The following is a 14,974-nucleotide window of genomic DNA, read 5'->3' as shown; positions in this document are numbered from 1 at the left end:
GCGCTATATTTGCTATTCTCATTGATGATGCTGATGCTGATGGAAATGCTGCTGCTGAAGACAGAAATAAGGAAAAGGATTGGAGGAGGGAGAGGGAGAGTGCAATTGCGGTCCAGAAAAGGGCCACTACTTCGACTCTTCACAAAGGGCCGTGGAAACAGCCCCCAGCCCTGGCGTAACCCCAACCTAGGCTGTCCAGCCCAAGCTTTGGAGATCGGGGAGCTCAGACGATCGTCCGGTTTTATCGCGCAGGCGCTGAGTCCAGCCCTCCGAGACCTTCGGGCTTTTTGCCAGCGTCCCTTCTAGCTCGCCAGTTTCGGTCTTCCGCTTTTCCACGCCTCTTCTCCTGCGCATGCGCATGCGCAAGCGAAGTCTGACTTGCTAGCGCCCTCCGAGCCGAACGCGTCGCCCTGGACACTGGTGGGGGGAGACGAGGGAGCCTGATTTCCGGAGGACGTGACGTATAGGGGAGGAAGGCCCGGACCCGTTAAATTGGTTAGTGATTTCTTCTAGTGTTTCGGGGTTAGTGGGGTGCTGCTGAAATCGGGGGTCTCGTGGAGTCGGGGAAGGTTATAAACTGAGGCCCGGCTTCGAGCCCAAGTGTAGAGTCAGGGAGAGAAGCTCCTTTATGTCACACGCCTGAAGGGCGCCCGGATTAAAACCAGAACCGGCTTCGACAAGCCGGCCCGAGGCTGAGAAGGGGCCCACGCACAAGGCCCCGTGTCCGTGGGAAGCAGCATAGGCTAGTGAAAAGTGCGCCGGGGTGGGAGCTGGGTTCTAGTCCCGGGGCCGAGCGCTGGCCAAGAAGCGTTTTGCCTCTGAACCTGTCTCCTTGGATGTAAAATGGTAATAATTGACCCCCACCCTCCCAGGGTTGTTAAGAGCAAAAGGTCTGATGTCTGGCATTAGGATAGCAGTCTAACACCTAGAAAACTCAAAAGCCACGCAGTAAAACGCCTACTACGTGCCAGGTTCGTTGCTGAAGCCCTGGAGATTCAAAGACAAAAACCAAACAGGCCAGGGGCTATACACAGCAATTGAAAATCCCAGGCCTCTGTTCCTGCTTGCTACCGGGTCAGGTTACTTGTTGGCCTGGAGTGTGGAAGACCGAAGTTTAAATCCGATGCATGACTCTGGGCAAGTTACTTAATTTCGTTTGCCTCAGTTTCCTCATCTGTAAAGTGGAGATAATAATAGCACCTATTTCCCATGGTTGTTGTGGAGATCAAATGAGAGTGCCAGGCACTTAGTAAACACTACATAAAAGTTATCGGCTCTTATTGTTGTTAGCACTATATAAACGTTAGCTATTACTGTTGTCATTCCGAACATAATCAGTTGGGTAATGGAAGAGAAACATAATTAGGAAATTAAATCTTAAGAAAGCATATATACATATATATTTATATATATATATATATATATATAAAGGCAAAAGGACTCGACGTGTGTGTGTGTGTGTGTGTGTGTGTGTGTGTGTGTGTGTGTGTGTGTATATTTCCATCTCCCATTGAGGACCTTCTGTGAAATAGGTGGCCATCTTTTCTCCAAACTGTCTTAGAAAGTTGCTTGAACCACTTGCTCAGGGTCACACAAGGAGAAGGTATCAGAGGCCAGAATTGAACCCAGTTTATCCTGACTCTAAGAGTAGCTTTCTATCCATCATACTAAGCTGTCATGTAAAGCAATACAAAATAAAATATAATTCAACACCACAGCTATTTGCTGAGCACCACCTATGTACAAGGCACTGTGTTAGGCTTTGGGGATACAAAGGCAAAAAATATACCAACCCCCATATAATTTACATTCTACTGGTGGGGAGCAGCATGTACACAATTGGTACAATTACAAGTGTGTAATATAAAGTGACTTCAGGAAGGAGAGCATTAATAACTGGGGGAAGGAGAAGGAGGAGAAGGAGATTAGGAAAAGTCTTGGGTAGGAGGGTATAACTAAGTTGTGCTTTGAAAAAAGTTAGAGATTCTGCCAGGTAGAGGGGAGAAGGAGCTGATTACAGACATGAGGAGGCCACTTATGCAAAGTCAGGCTGAACTGACACAGTGTTTGCAGGAGAGTAATGTGAAATGAGTCTAGAAAGGTAGGTGAGAGTCAGATTGTGGAGAGATTTCAATGCCAAGCGAAGGGTTTTGTGTATTATCTAAGAAGTAATAGAAAGCTCTCAAAGATTTCTGATGAAGGACATGCTCAGATCTGTTTTACTGACATCAGTGTGGCAGTTATGTGAAGGACAGATTGTACAGGGAAGAAAATGGAGGCAAGGAGAATAAATTGGGCTATGATTTGGGGTTTGTTTGTACTGCTGCTCCCCAAAAGGGATAATTTGAGAGCAAGTATTTTGGGGGTTGTCTCTATTTCAAAATAAAGAAAAAAAGCATGGAATTGGAACCTCATATATTCACTGTCCTTAGTTTTTCTATTAGTAAAATTGGTTAATCATTATCAGTTATATAAGAAAGAATTCTCTTCAGATTATGTTTCAATGCCGTAGTATAAGTCTTATTTCTGTCACTTGGAGCATGGTTTGTAATTTATATTAATTGCCTTAGTGCAATAGATTCAATATGAAGTAAAGTCAAAGATACTGGACTTTCTTAAGCTTAACAAAAAATAGAATAATAACTTTGTTTTCTTTAGAGAGTATCATCTTCAAATAGTGTTTGTCTTGCTTGATACAGAGACCTAGCACCATGTATTTTTGAATACTTTAAAAATATTTTCTTAACAGTTTTCCATAATCCACTTTTTTGTTCAGTAGTATAAAATAGGAATCTCTTTAATTAGGCATTAATGATCATAATATACTAGATGCAAAGTTTAAACAAAGACAACTGTGTACTTTAGCCAATGAGCCACATTCCCTTGACTCTGCTGCTTTCCCCTCCTTCCCCTTATCTTCAATTCCCTTTTCATTGAATCAGGCCATCGGTGCTAGGTTCTAGAAAGATAGAGACAAAAATGGAATAGCCCCTGCCCTTAAGGAGCTTACTTACATTTGATGGAAGAAACAACATATATACATATAAATAGTTATAAAACATTTGCCACATAAATACAAGGTAATTTGTGGGGGTGGGGATGGAGGGAGAGTCTCTAGTAGCTGGAGGAAATCAAGAAAGGCCCCATGGGGGCAGCTAGGTGGCACCGTTGATAGAGCACCATCCCTAGAGTCAGGAGAACCTGAGTTCAAATCCGGCCTCAGACACATAACACTCACTAGCTCTGTGACTCTGGGCAAGTCACTTAATCCCAATTGCCTCACCAAAAAAAAAAAAAGAAAGAAAGACAAAGAAAGGCCCCATCAAGAGGTAAGTAGGGATTCTAACAGTTGGAGGTGATAGGGGAGTGTATTCCGTGCATGGTGGACGGTCTATGCAAAGGCATAGAGATGAGTGATGGACTCTTATATGTGAAAAATAAGGCTGGTCCCTAGAGGGCAGGAGGAAAAGTAATGAGTAGTAAATCTGGAAAGTGGGTTGGAACCAGATTGTGATGAATTTTAACACCAAACAGGAGTTTACATTTGATACTAGAGGCAGTAGTGAGCCACTGGAGCTTCTTGGGGACAGAAGGGATATTGTCAGACCTGTACCTTTTCCTTCTGACCAGGTTCTGCTCCTGGGAATGATTTTTCCTTTTTTTTTTTTGTTAAAGGAGAGAGAAGAAATCTAGATGACTTTTGTTAGCTTGTTATTGTTTTCTTTTTACATTTCTCTCCAAAGTACTGTTTGCTTTTCATATTGATGAAATTATGCAATGGAAAACAGCTTTCCCATGTCCTTGAAAAGGCCTAAGAGAGATTTTGAAAGCTTTTGAAAGGTGATAGGTTAATGCCCTAAAGGACTAATATGCATGAAAGGTATAAGTTTTTAAATTCAGCATTCTATGTTCTTGGGTAAGTCTTCAGTGGAGACATTTCTGGCAGCCTTTTACTGAAAAACTGTCACTTGTCAGGTCACTGACAGGACTACCTTTCATTTCTTTCTATCTTATAAGTAATTCTTTTTTTACTCTTGAGAGACTCAGCCTTGAAAAAGACCTATAATTTTTCATTATCTCTGTTGTTAACCTTATATTTCTGATATTAACTTTTGCAATACAAATATTTTCTTTGGGGAAAAAAACTTACAGTTTCATCATAGTGAGTTCTGTCTCAGATATTTACCATGTTCCTAAGGTAGCATGCAAATAACTTTGTTGCCTTTTGGCCTAGAATCAGTGGGCCGCCTTCCCGTCAAATTCCTACTTTATTCCAGCTGCCTAGTCTCTCACTAGGCTATCAACTCTGTCATTTTAATTCTGCTTTATACATCTCTCTCATCCATCATACCTTTCTCCCCATGCACAGTTATCACCCAATTTCATGCTCACATCTACTCTTACCTGGACCATAATGATAGCTTCCTGCCTTCTTCTCTTTCCCCTTTGATCTATTCTCTACCCAGCTAAATATTCTTTCACAATTCCATCTTTAACCATGTTACCCCACTACTCAAAAGCCTTTTGTGGATCCTTCTCTCCCATAGAACAAAATACAAATTCTTTAACCTAAGGCCTTCCATAGGCCAGTTGGCACTTCTGTTTCCAGTCTTATTTCACATTACTCCCTAAGATACACTCTATGTTCCAACCAAATGAGACCACTAGTGCTCCTTGAAAACAAATTCCATGTCTTACCTTTGGCCCCATATGCGTGTCATGTACTCTATTGTAGACAAGGATATTGGTAAAACTCAGAGTTAATCCCTCTCATTCACACGCACACATACCCCCAACACATACTCCCACAACACCAGTTGGAACACCACTCCAACTATTAGAATCACCCTCACCTAGGGCAGTTTGGGTTAACTTTGCTTTCAGGTAGATTGACCTAGAACACAGGGTGTTTAGGCAAGAAGACTATAAAGTGATTTTTAGGACTTTAGTGAGGAGCCCCTGAGACCCCAGGGATCCTGCCCGCCCTGCTATTACCTTCCTGGAATGCATTTACCTGAAGGTATTTGAATATATTTTTATTAAATAGCTTGCTTGAACACTTGGGCTTTGAGTGATCCTTTGCAGGAGGCCCAACCTTTTCATCTTCTACTTTAAGAATCCTTATCTTCCTTTAGGGTTTAGTTCACCTATCACCTCCACCTTAGCTCTCTATATGGTGCTCCTCCCCTCCCTCTTCAGATTCCCTTTATAAGGTATAACGTACCCATCCTGTATATATGAGGTTATATATCTAAGGTAAAAGATACAATAGAGGTCATTCAGTCTAACTCCCTCATTTTATGGATGTGGAAACTTAAGGCCCATATTCCACTCCCGCAGTATCACATAAGCCCCTTATATGTATAATATTTGCTCTTTTCACTTAGCAACCATTAAATAGTTATGGAATTAAACCCTCTCAAATACTTTTTTATTCTTCTCTGGCTATATAATGTTAATATCTATATACTTATTTTGGATATGACAAGTAGTATCTTAGGGAGGAGGAGAATGGTGACTTACAGGTATGTAAAAAAGAAAAGAAGAAAAGAAAAAAAAGATTGATTCACAAGGTTTTTATTATGTTCCAGGCACTGTACCTGGTAGGGAAGAAGGTATATATCTTTGGGGCATATGTATCTATGCAAATAGATGACTGGATATCTACCACGGGGGAGGAAAGGGAACAAAAAACTGTTCTCCCAGCTTGTGATAGAGTCTTAAATTTTATTCAGGTCAGTAGTTTCTAACTCAAATGCATATTTTTATGGAAGGTTTGTTAGAAACATTGACTAGCCCATTTAAACACATAATATACTAAAATACTGTACATTCCGAAAGAAAAAATTAGAAAACTATTGCATTATTGTAAAGGCATTACACAAAACACTAACAATAAATTGAGCAACATATTGGATTTAGGGGGAGTGTAATTTATCTTTAATGCTAGTGCTTGCAGAAAAAACAGTTTTAATTGGTACAGTGGAAATAATGCTGGATTTGGAGGCAGATAACTTGCTTTTGAGTTCTGACTGCCATTTAATAATATCTGTGTGTACTTGGACAAATCACCTAACATTCCTGAGTCTCAGCTTTATCATCTGTAAAGAATGAGGAGATTGGACCATGTCGCTTCTGTTGTCCTTTCTGCCCCTAAATCTATGATTTTATGCAGTAGAGGAGACAATTGCAAAGGTAGAAGGAAATGTGGGGAGATTCTGTAGGACATTTCTAGGCACTTTTTTTTCCTTTTTTTTTCTTTTTTGTTTTTGCTAGGCAGTGGGGTTAAGTGACTTGCCCAGGGTCACACAGCTAGTAAGTGTTATTTGTCTGAGGCCGGGTTTGAACTCAGGTCCTTCTGACTCCAGGGCTGCCACTCTATACACTGCGCCACCTAGCTGCCCCTCTAGGCACTTTCAAGAGCTTTAAAGGTTGATGACATTGGCTTCTTATGGTCATTAAAATTATGACTTTTTTGACACTTATTAGCTGTGTGACCCTGAACAAGACACAACCCCAACTGACTCACCAGAAAAAAAAAAGTTATGACTTTTCTTTGCTAAAGGCAGTCACAAGCATTGCTTTTATACTTAATTGGTTGCTTTTTGTCTCATAAATGGAACAGATTTCCCTTTGGAGGGACCAGAGTTGTAAGAGCAGAGAATGGAAAAAATGGAGTAGGTTGTGTGTACATATAAGAAAGATTATGTAAGATACAATTAAATTAGCTGTGACTGATGCAAAAGGAAAATAGAGAAATAACTATATATGATCCCTCTGAACTAGGAAGAAAAGAGATAAGATTTAATGGGAGACAGATTTCCCATGCTGACCATGAGATGGCTCTGTTAAATCAGGATAGTTTCAGAGAAGCCTGAAATCTGAAGTGTAGGGGATAAGGAGGAATCAAAGGCAGTGAGTTTAATCAACTTTGAGATATGTACAGAACTTTCTAAAGTCTGATATTTGATTCAGAGAGTGCTTATACTATTAGTGAACCTCAGATGGGGTTGTAGAAGATTCCCCTAATTTAAATCCTGCTTTCTGTCGTTCTGAAATGATTTTGAAGTTTTCTGGCACTTAATGTACAGGTAATAGCCTGGGGAGATTTTTTTGTTGTTGTTGTAGTAATTTTTTTTGTTTCTTCTTTGGTTTTCAGGGGTCAGCTGTTTTTTTTTCTTTTTGATTTTGGGTTGGTTTTGTTGTTGTTCTTTTGTTTTTCCTGTTTTGAGGACAGTCCATCCCTAGTTGGGCAAAGGACCATCTCCAAGCCAGTGGAGTAAAACAGTGGCTTAAAGTATTCCAGATTATCAACACTGTGGCAGGCGAATTAACATATTGCAGATATTTTTCAGTTTCCTACTAAAATTTCACATCATCTAGCTATACTTACACCAAGAAAATCTGACTCCTTTTGCCAATTTTTGATCTGGTATGAAATGTCAGTTCTAGTGGCAGGTAACTTGGATCTGATGTCTACCCTGCTGTATGCCATAATGTAATTTAGTATTTGGGTTTTTTATCTACTTCATCAAAATGTTATAAGAATTATTTTCTTTCTGAAATACTGAGGTCTTTGGAGATGTTAACACGTGAAGTGTTACCGTTTTAGAATTGTGCTTATTCGGTCGTTTGCAGCTCTTCATGACTCCATTTGGGGACTGGTTTGCCATTTCCTTCTCCAGCTCATTTTATAGATGAGGAACTGAGAAAAACAGGGTCAGACAGCTAGTAAGTGTCTGAGGACAGATTTGAACTCAGGTCTTCCTGACTCCAGGCCCAGTACTCTATTTAATGTACCACCTAGTTGCCCTGTTTTAGAATAGTGAAGGTTATTACAGGACAAAAGCAAATATAGAGTGGAAATGAATCAAATCAGAATTCAGAGAATGAATAGTCACCATTTAGGAAATAAAAATCTTGTATTTGAGGAGGTTTTTTTTATGATTCTTTTAGAGCAAGTTGACTGAAAAACTATAGGACCACTACCACACTAACTCATCTAGCAACCCCTTCCTCAGATTAATTTCATCCCCAAATGACTCAGGCAGTCTTGTAACCTAGAGGCTAAATGACCTCATAATTCATTAGCACTTTTCAGAGCCTTTTGTAATCCTCTGGGAAGAACAGTGTTCAAAGGACAGATAATAAAGACTATAGTATAATTATTTTTCTGTAAAGATTGAACCTTTAGATGTCAGTCAGCATATTTATTTTGCAGATTGCTTACGTTGGTGTTTTCTGAAGATACATTAGTGTTAATTGTGACCCTGGTAATCTGTTTCCCCATTATCCTTACCAAGCAAGCTTACTTTAAAAAAAAAAAAAAAGATAATTTGAATGTACTGAATGCTTATTTAAAGCACAACCTAGTTAATTGTGCCCCCCCCCAAAAAAAAGTATAGCAAGGCAGTAACAGATAACATTTTAATTATATCAGCCCCATATACAGAAAACATAAACCATAAATACAAAGTATTGTGCAAAGGAATCAGTTCTATTGGATCACAAATGTTTCTCAATTCCTAGCACAATAAAATCTCTGCCAATTTGCATGATTCATCATGACTCACCTTTCTTTTCCTAAATGTTTATTGGACAGTCCTAGAATATTTCATACTAACACATTTATCATTCTTTTCCGTTTGTGTAGGAACTGTCTTTATTGGCGCTCTCTCTCTCTCTCAAGATGTCATCCCTTTCAGAATATGCCATGCGAATGGCTCGCCTGAGTGCTCGAATATTTGGAGAAGTGGCCAGCCCCACCGATTCCAAGTCCATGAAAGTAGTGAAGTTGTTTAGTGAACAGCCTTTGGCTAAAAGGAAGGAGACTTATGACTGGTATCCCCCTCACAACACCTATTTTGCTCTCATGAGGAAACTCCGTTTCTTTGGGCTTTACAGGTAATGAAGAAACAGAAACTAGAGATGGTGAGAGAATTTCTGATAGATGAGAATATATGCAAGATGCCTAAAAATCTTTCTATCCTTTAGGGCACCTATCTTTGTGTTTACATACTTTTAAAGATAAAATTGAAAGAAAGTGAAAGACTTCTTCAAAATAATGTATATCTTGCAAACTTTGAAAATCAAACCAGTTTTGTGTGTGTGTCTTGCCCCAATCTCTAATCTGCCTATTAGGTGTGGGAACCTCTGTCATTCTTATAGTAGTGCTTTCCCTGGCACTATAATTTCTACTCCCCCTGTTTAGATAGTTTAATTATCTTTGTACCATTTTTGATGAATTATTTTGTTCTAATTAAGCTGAAGGCTGCCTTTAAGGGTTATGTTTACATTTAAATTTAACGGAATCTTATACCTGTTTGTTCATTGGAGAGAGAAAGATAACCTATTGGAAAAGGAAAATGGGACTCAGGCAAGAGGAAAGGTAGGATCAGATATCTTTAATTTTAGAGCTCTTATGTTAGCATTTTTTAATTTGACATGTCATTGAGATAGAAAAACAATATGCTATTTTTGCTAATGCATTAGAATTAATAAGAGAATATATATGCCACTCAGGATAGCTAGACACTAACATATTAGTACAAAATAACTTTGTTCCCTCATGCAGTATTATACGTTATAGTCATATCTATTATTTTCATGTTGTTTTTCCACAAAATATTTTTAACCTGAGACAAACCACTTATTAGACTTTGGGTATGTCTCTCTTTGTTGACAGTTGGTTTTTGCCCAGTGACTACAAACTTATTTTAATCATAGTTTTAACAAAATTAAAAGGCAAATCTGTTGAAAAAACAATATAAATGAAAAATCACATAAATTTTTTGATTATCTGTGCCACTATGTCACACCGTTACCTTGGATAACTTAGATTTTTTTATACTTGTCTACTGGGACATGAAAAATGTGTTTAAAATCTAGCAACTATACAGAGAAGCTAAATCATTCTCTTATATTTAATTTTAAATTACGATGTAATCTCATGCAAGTTGTAAAAAATAAGTGAACCCAGTTATTTAGGATATTGACAAACCAAAGTCAATGAGAGTTAAGGAAGAAGCTGTAAGGTTTTTTTCAGTAGATAAACCTGATTTTTAAATATGCAGAGCCAATAATCCGTTTTAACCCATATGAATGCTAGAGGGTGTTTTTGTTATAGCCTTCAGAGTAAAAATTAAAATGAGTGCCTTTAGATCAAGATTGGAGGTGGATACCTACACCATAAGAAAGTAGATGAGGTAGAGAGAAACAACAATATTCAATTATTCCACCTCAGCAGGCAGCTTGTTTTGAGAGCTGCTACCTAGGAAACGGGAAAGGAAGTAACCTTCTCTCTAGCATACTCTTGTAAGAATACTGAAGTGGGCTGCAGAAAAATGTTGTGAAACAATTTTTTTTCAGGTCTACGATAGGATGAAATGCTGAAGATTTTTGCAACTTAACTTGCTTAGAGGTTAAACTCTTATCTTCATCATGATAGCCTAACAGAGCACTCTTCTAGACAGAAGGATTCTAATTTATATTTCATGGTTTTAGTATGTGCCTTTGCCTTTCTTGTTGTGTTGACACAAATATTAGTTACTAATAATATTTTAATTTTAAAACTCTCAATGAAGTTAAATGTCAGGAAATCTTAGAAGTATATAGTGAATGACATAATAATTTACCGATGCAGAATACAACAGAAAAGGAGGAAGTGAGGGGGGGAAAGGTTTCAGAGTAGCCAGGATAGATGAATATATCATAAAGTCCATATGTTAAAATGCATGTACTTCATAAGAAAACTCCTTAAACCTTTGCCTACATCTGTGGACTTTTATTTTACATACAGTCCTTAAAAATATGGTTATCTTATTTCTAAGCTCACAACAGATTAGAATCAGCAAATTAGAAGGGAGGAGAGGAGCTGCTGTAGTTAAACATATTAACAAGAGTGAAATCCAACTACTAGGAGCCTGATAGCAAGAAGAGAAACAGAAAAACTATAAAAAGTAGGCAATTCTAAAAATACAGTCTGGGACCTTTTAGTAGGGGGGAATTGGGCCTTATTCACAGCATCACTGTATAATAGTATGTTATAATAATTTATGTTCATAATGTGACTGTCATTAAGAAAGGGTTAAATTATGTTTGGTATCCTCTGCTTTATAAGTTAGGAAAGCATATAATAAGATTTTAAGATTTTTGGTTAAAATAAACAAGTTTTGAGGCTGGGGTTTTTTGTTTGTTAGGATTAAATATGAATACTATTCCTAGGAAGTATAATAAATATAGATTAGTATCATTTGCAAAAGAGTTTTAGTTCTGCTCTAAAACATATCCTAACAACTAACAAACATTTCTTGGACCCTTGGTTTTGTTTTTTTTTTTTTAGTTAAAATACAGGCAGCCCTTCACTTCACACATACTCAATTAGCAAGTGATCTACACTGACAAACAAGCCTTGGAACCTCATATCCTTGGCACTAGAGTTCCTTCCTACCACTGACACCCTTTCCTGCCCATGTCCTCCTTTGTAGCCTGGAACTCTTGTGGTTTAGAACTCTTACATTAACTTTTTTTTTAAAATTTGACATGTCATTAAAATACAAAAACAATATACTCTTTCGCCTGAGCCATTTCCTGATGGTTCCCTCCACCACAGTTGCTGTGGTAGCTATGGGAGCCCCTGTTTTCTTGCTGTTTAATTTTCCTTTCTGTGCTGCAACAGAAAATTCCCAGCTTTAGAGAGCCTCTAGATTCTGCCTTCATTTCCTTAATTGACTTTTGACCTTATACAGGATTTCAGGGGTCATGGGGGATTTGCTGTCCAGAGCTACTATTATGGACCTCAGGTATATCATTAGTAAAATAGACTCATAAACTAGCCTCAGAGCTTAGCTACAGTTTACATCATTGTTTCTATGGGAACAGGTACTCTGAATTTCAAACAACCCACTTACAAATGAACTTTTAAAATGTAACCTATTCATAAGTTGGGGACTGCTATGTGTTTTCCATAAACCTAGTTGGGCCTGTTCCCTTGAAAAAGTCAAATATTGATAACCATAATGATCATCACATTTATACGTCACTTTAAGGTTTGCAAATCATATTACATGTGTTCACTTTCTTGAAACCTACACGAATCACCAAAGAGAACATTACTTTTTGAATGTGCTTCACCATTTTCAGTTACAGTTAGCTGATTAGTCATTCTCTTTTTCTCGACTCAGAGATGAACATCAAGATTTTAAGGAAGAGCAAAGGCGACTCAAGAAGCTTCGTGGAAAAGGCAAACCAAAGAAAGGAGAAGGGAAAAGATCAGCTGCAAAGAAATAGCGTTGGACCAGTCTTTGGACCAATCAGTGACTCAGATGAGAAAGAAGTAGACATGTTTATTATTTTTACACTCTCAATAGTAATACGGCTTCCCTAAATTGATAGTTATTAGCCCAAGAATCATCCCTCTTACCTCATCACTCATCATGCTGAATTAGGATTGGATTCTTGAGTATATTTTTGTCCTTAAATGTTATTTTGGCCTTGATAATTATGTGACTATGTCATCTATTGTCTTCTCAAAGAAATTATTAATATTTAAGTATTTACTAATTTTCTAGCAAAAAAAAAATCCTCACTAAATTGGCATTATGTGATTACTTCTTTCACCAAACTGACCATTAATTCTGTGCATCCATATTTTTTTCCTTCCCTGCACACTCTTTTTACTTTGCCAGACTTACTCCACCTAACTGCCCATTCATTCACCCACTTTCTTTACTCTCCTTTGAACCATACTGCCTTTAACCTGTCTGTCTACAAGCTCTTTTGAGTTATCTGGCAAGATATTTGTGTGTCTGTGGGGAGGAAGGGAGGGAGGACTTAATAAGCATCTGTTGGGAGATTGGTGCTGTTTTTATCCTCATTTTAAAGTTGAGAAAACTGAAGCAAACAGTTTAAATGACTTGTCCAAGGTCAAACAGCAAGGAAGTACCTATGGCTGGATTTGAATCCAGGTCTTCCTGACTCCAAGCCCACAGTTTTATCTACTTCACCACCTAGCTGCCTTAAAAGACATAACTGGGGAAATGAATGAGTATGCATGGTGAGAATTATATTTACTGAAGTGGTGGTATGTATACATACATATCTATATATATGTACATATATACACATACAAAGAGAAAGAGAGTTGGGTGACTATTAAGAGTATAATATTTTGCCAATGGGTCCTAAATTAAATTGGAAGAGTTATTCTAACCTTGCTTCTCTCCTAGAACTGCTGAAGTACTCTGATACAGTTTTCATATAACATTGGTCCTGGGATATTTCTGTTTTTTTCTAACACACATACATCTTTACTTTTGTTTTGATGGGGAGAGTGAGGAAGAAAATGAATTTGTACACAGTTGCTGCAGTTTCCCAAGCTAGCATTCATTTAAATCAACATTCTAGAAAGTGGCAATAGGATTTTTGAGACAGAGGAATCCTTAAAAAATCTCCTACTCTAGCCCCTTCCTTTTACATATGAGGAAACTGAGGTCCTGAAAGATTTTTATCCAATATCATTCAGCTAGTTAGTAGCAGAATAAGAAGTTAAATCCAGGTTTCTTGACTTCTAGTCCTATGTATTGTCCTCTGTAGTATGCTGGTAGTAATTAGGAATAACTCTAAATCCACTATTGACTTTAAGCTCATTCCTGGGTTCAGTGGGAATCCTGTTTGTCGTATTGAAACAAACCTTTTAGAGAAACATTATATAGATGTTATCACTGAGATCCAAATTGTAGAACATGTGAAGAAAGACAGCTTCCTTGAAGGGTGATTGTTTATTTTGGGAATATCCTCTCCCAATAGCACAAGGTTTTATATCCTAATGTAATTTTGAGTCAAATATCTTTTTTTAAATGTGGTAGAAGACACAGGTCCATAATTTGAACATATAAAGGTCCTAGGCAGTAAGAAGGTATGGTCTAATTAACTTAGGGTTGTGTCTAAAATGTAACTGATCCCAGTGATTTAAAGGTAACAAGGAGATTAAGCTGGGAGATAGTCCTTCAGCCTGGTCCAAGTTGAAGTAAAAAGGTACTGTTGAATATTGTGCTCTCTAGTAAGAAAGAAGTGAACAGCATGAAGAAAGCAGCAAATTAGGAAGAGGAGAAAAAAGTATACAATTTCAAAACAGCATTTTGAAAATGACAAGCTACAGGGGTGGCTAGATGGCGCAGTGGATAGAGCACTGGCCCTGGAGTCAGGAGGACCTGAGTTCAAATATGACCTTAGACATTTGACCCTTACTAGCTATGTGACTCTGGGCAAGTCACTTAACCCCATTGCCTAGCAAAATACCAAAAAAAAAAAAAAACTACAAAGATTCAAAATTAGAGAAGATTGGCTTGCTCAGACAAGAGGCCAAAAAGGGAATCATTGTGTAGGGCAGCTAATAGCGAGCCATAGAAGAGACTGAATTTTTTTTTAAACCCTGAATGGCCAGCAAGTAATCATAGCAGTAGCAGGTTTGCTTTGAAAGGGAAGCGGTAGCTACAACAATGGAGGCCTGTGCTGTGGAAGGATTAATTTAGTATTTAAAACTGTTATTTGCTGAGCATCTGAACATGAAAGATTGATAGTAAATGTTTCCTTAGCAGGGAAGAAGTATGCCCTAAGGCCATTGTGTAAGAAGAAATCCACAGTAGTCACAGTACAATTTATAGAAATAAGATTCACTAAGAGAGGAGACGTGAGAGAGTAAATACTGGATCCACTCTTGGTCTCATGGTTCCAACTGTAGACATCAGTTGTTAAGAGGATCTTAGAGGGGCAGCTCGGTGACGCAGTGGATAGAGTGCCGGCCCTGAAGTCAGGAGGACCTGAGTTCAAATCCGGCCTCAGACCAAACACTTGACACTTACTAGCTGTGTGACCCTGGGCAAGTCACTTAACCCCAATTGCCTTAAAAAAAAAAAAAAACAGAGGATCTTAGGCACCTAATCCAACTCTTGGCATATCACATGTCAGAAATATA

The 14,974-nt window shown here is 38.2% G+C and overlaps 1 protein-coding gene across 1 annotated transcript; it reads left to right on the top strand.

The window, feature by feature from the left end:
* Positions 1-399: 399 nt before the first annotated feature.
* On the top strand, positions 400-12,597 carry MRPS33 (mitochondrial ribosomal protein S33). The gene is made up of 3 exons (XM_027842257.1): positions 400-495; positions 8,654-8,904; positions 12,183-12,597. The coding sequence occupies exons 2-3, from the start codon at positions 8,690-8,692 to the stop codon at positions 12,286-12,288; spliced, it is 321 nt and encodes a 106-aa protein (XP_027698058.1). The 5' UTR covers positions 400-495; positions 8,654-8,689; the 3' UTR covers positions 12,289-12,597.
* Positions 12,598-14,974: the final 2,377 nt, after the last annotated feature.

The sequence above is a fragment of the Vombatus ursinus genome, unplaced genomic scaffold, assembly GCF_900497805.2.
Source record: "Vombatus ursinus unplaced genomic scaffold, bare-nosed wombat genome assembly UNPS02014870.1, whole genome shotgun sequence".
Classification (NCBI taxonomy): domain Eukaryota; kingdom Metazoa; phylum Chordata; class Mammalia; order Diprotodontia; family Vombatidae; genus Vombatus; species Vombatus ursinus.
Note: the sequence above shows the minus strand (reverse complement) of the source record. Positions and strands in the feature narration are given on the sequence as shown.

Bases quoted from the DNA above. Each gene is read 5' to 3' on its own strand.
- MRPS33 (XM_027842257.1), top strand. From the start codon at position 8,690: ATGTCATCCCTTTCAGAATATGCCATGCGAATGGCTCGCCTGAGTGCT. The intron at 8,905-12,182 runs GTAATGAAGAAA...TTCTCGACTCAG, and splicing joins CGTTTCTTTGGGCTTTACAG to AGATGAACATCAAGATTTTA.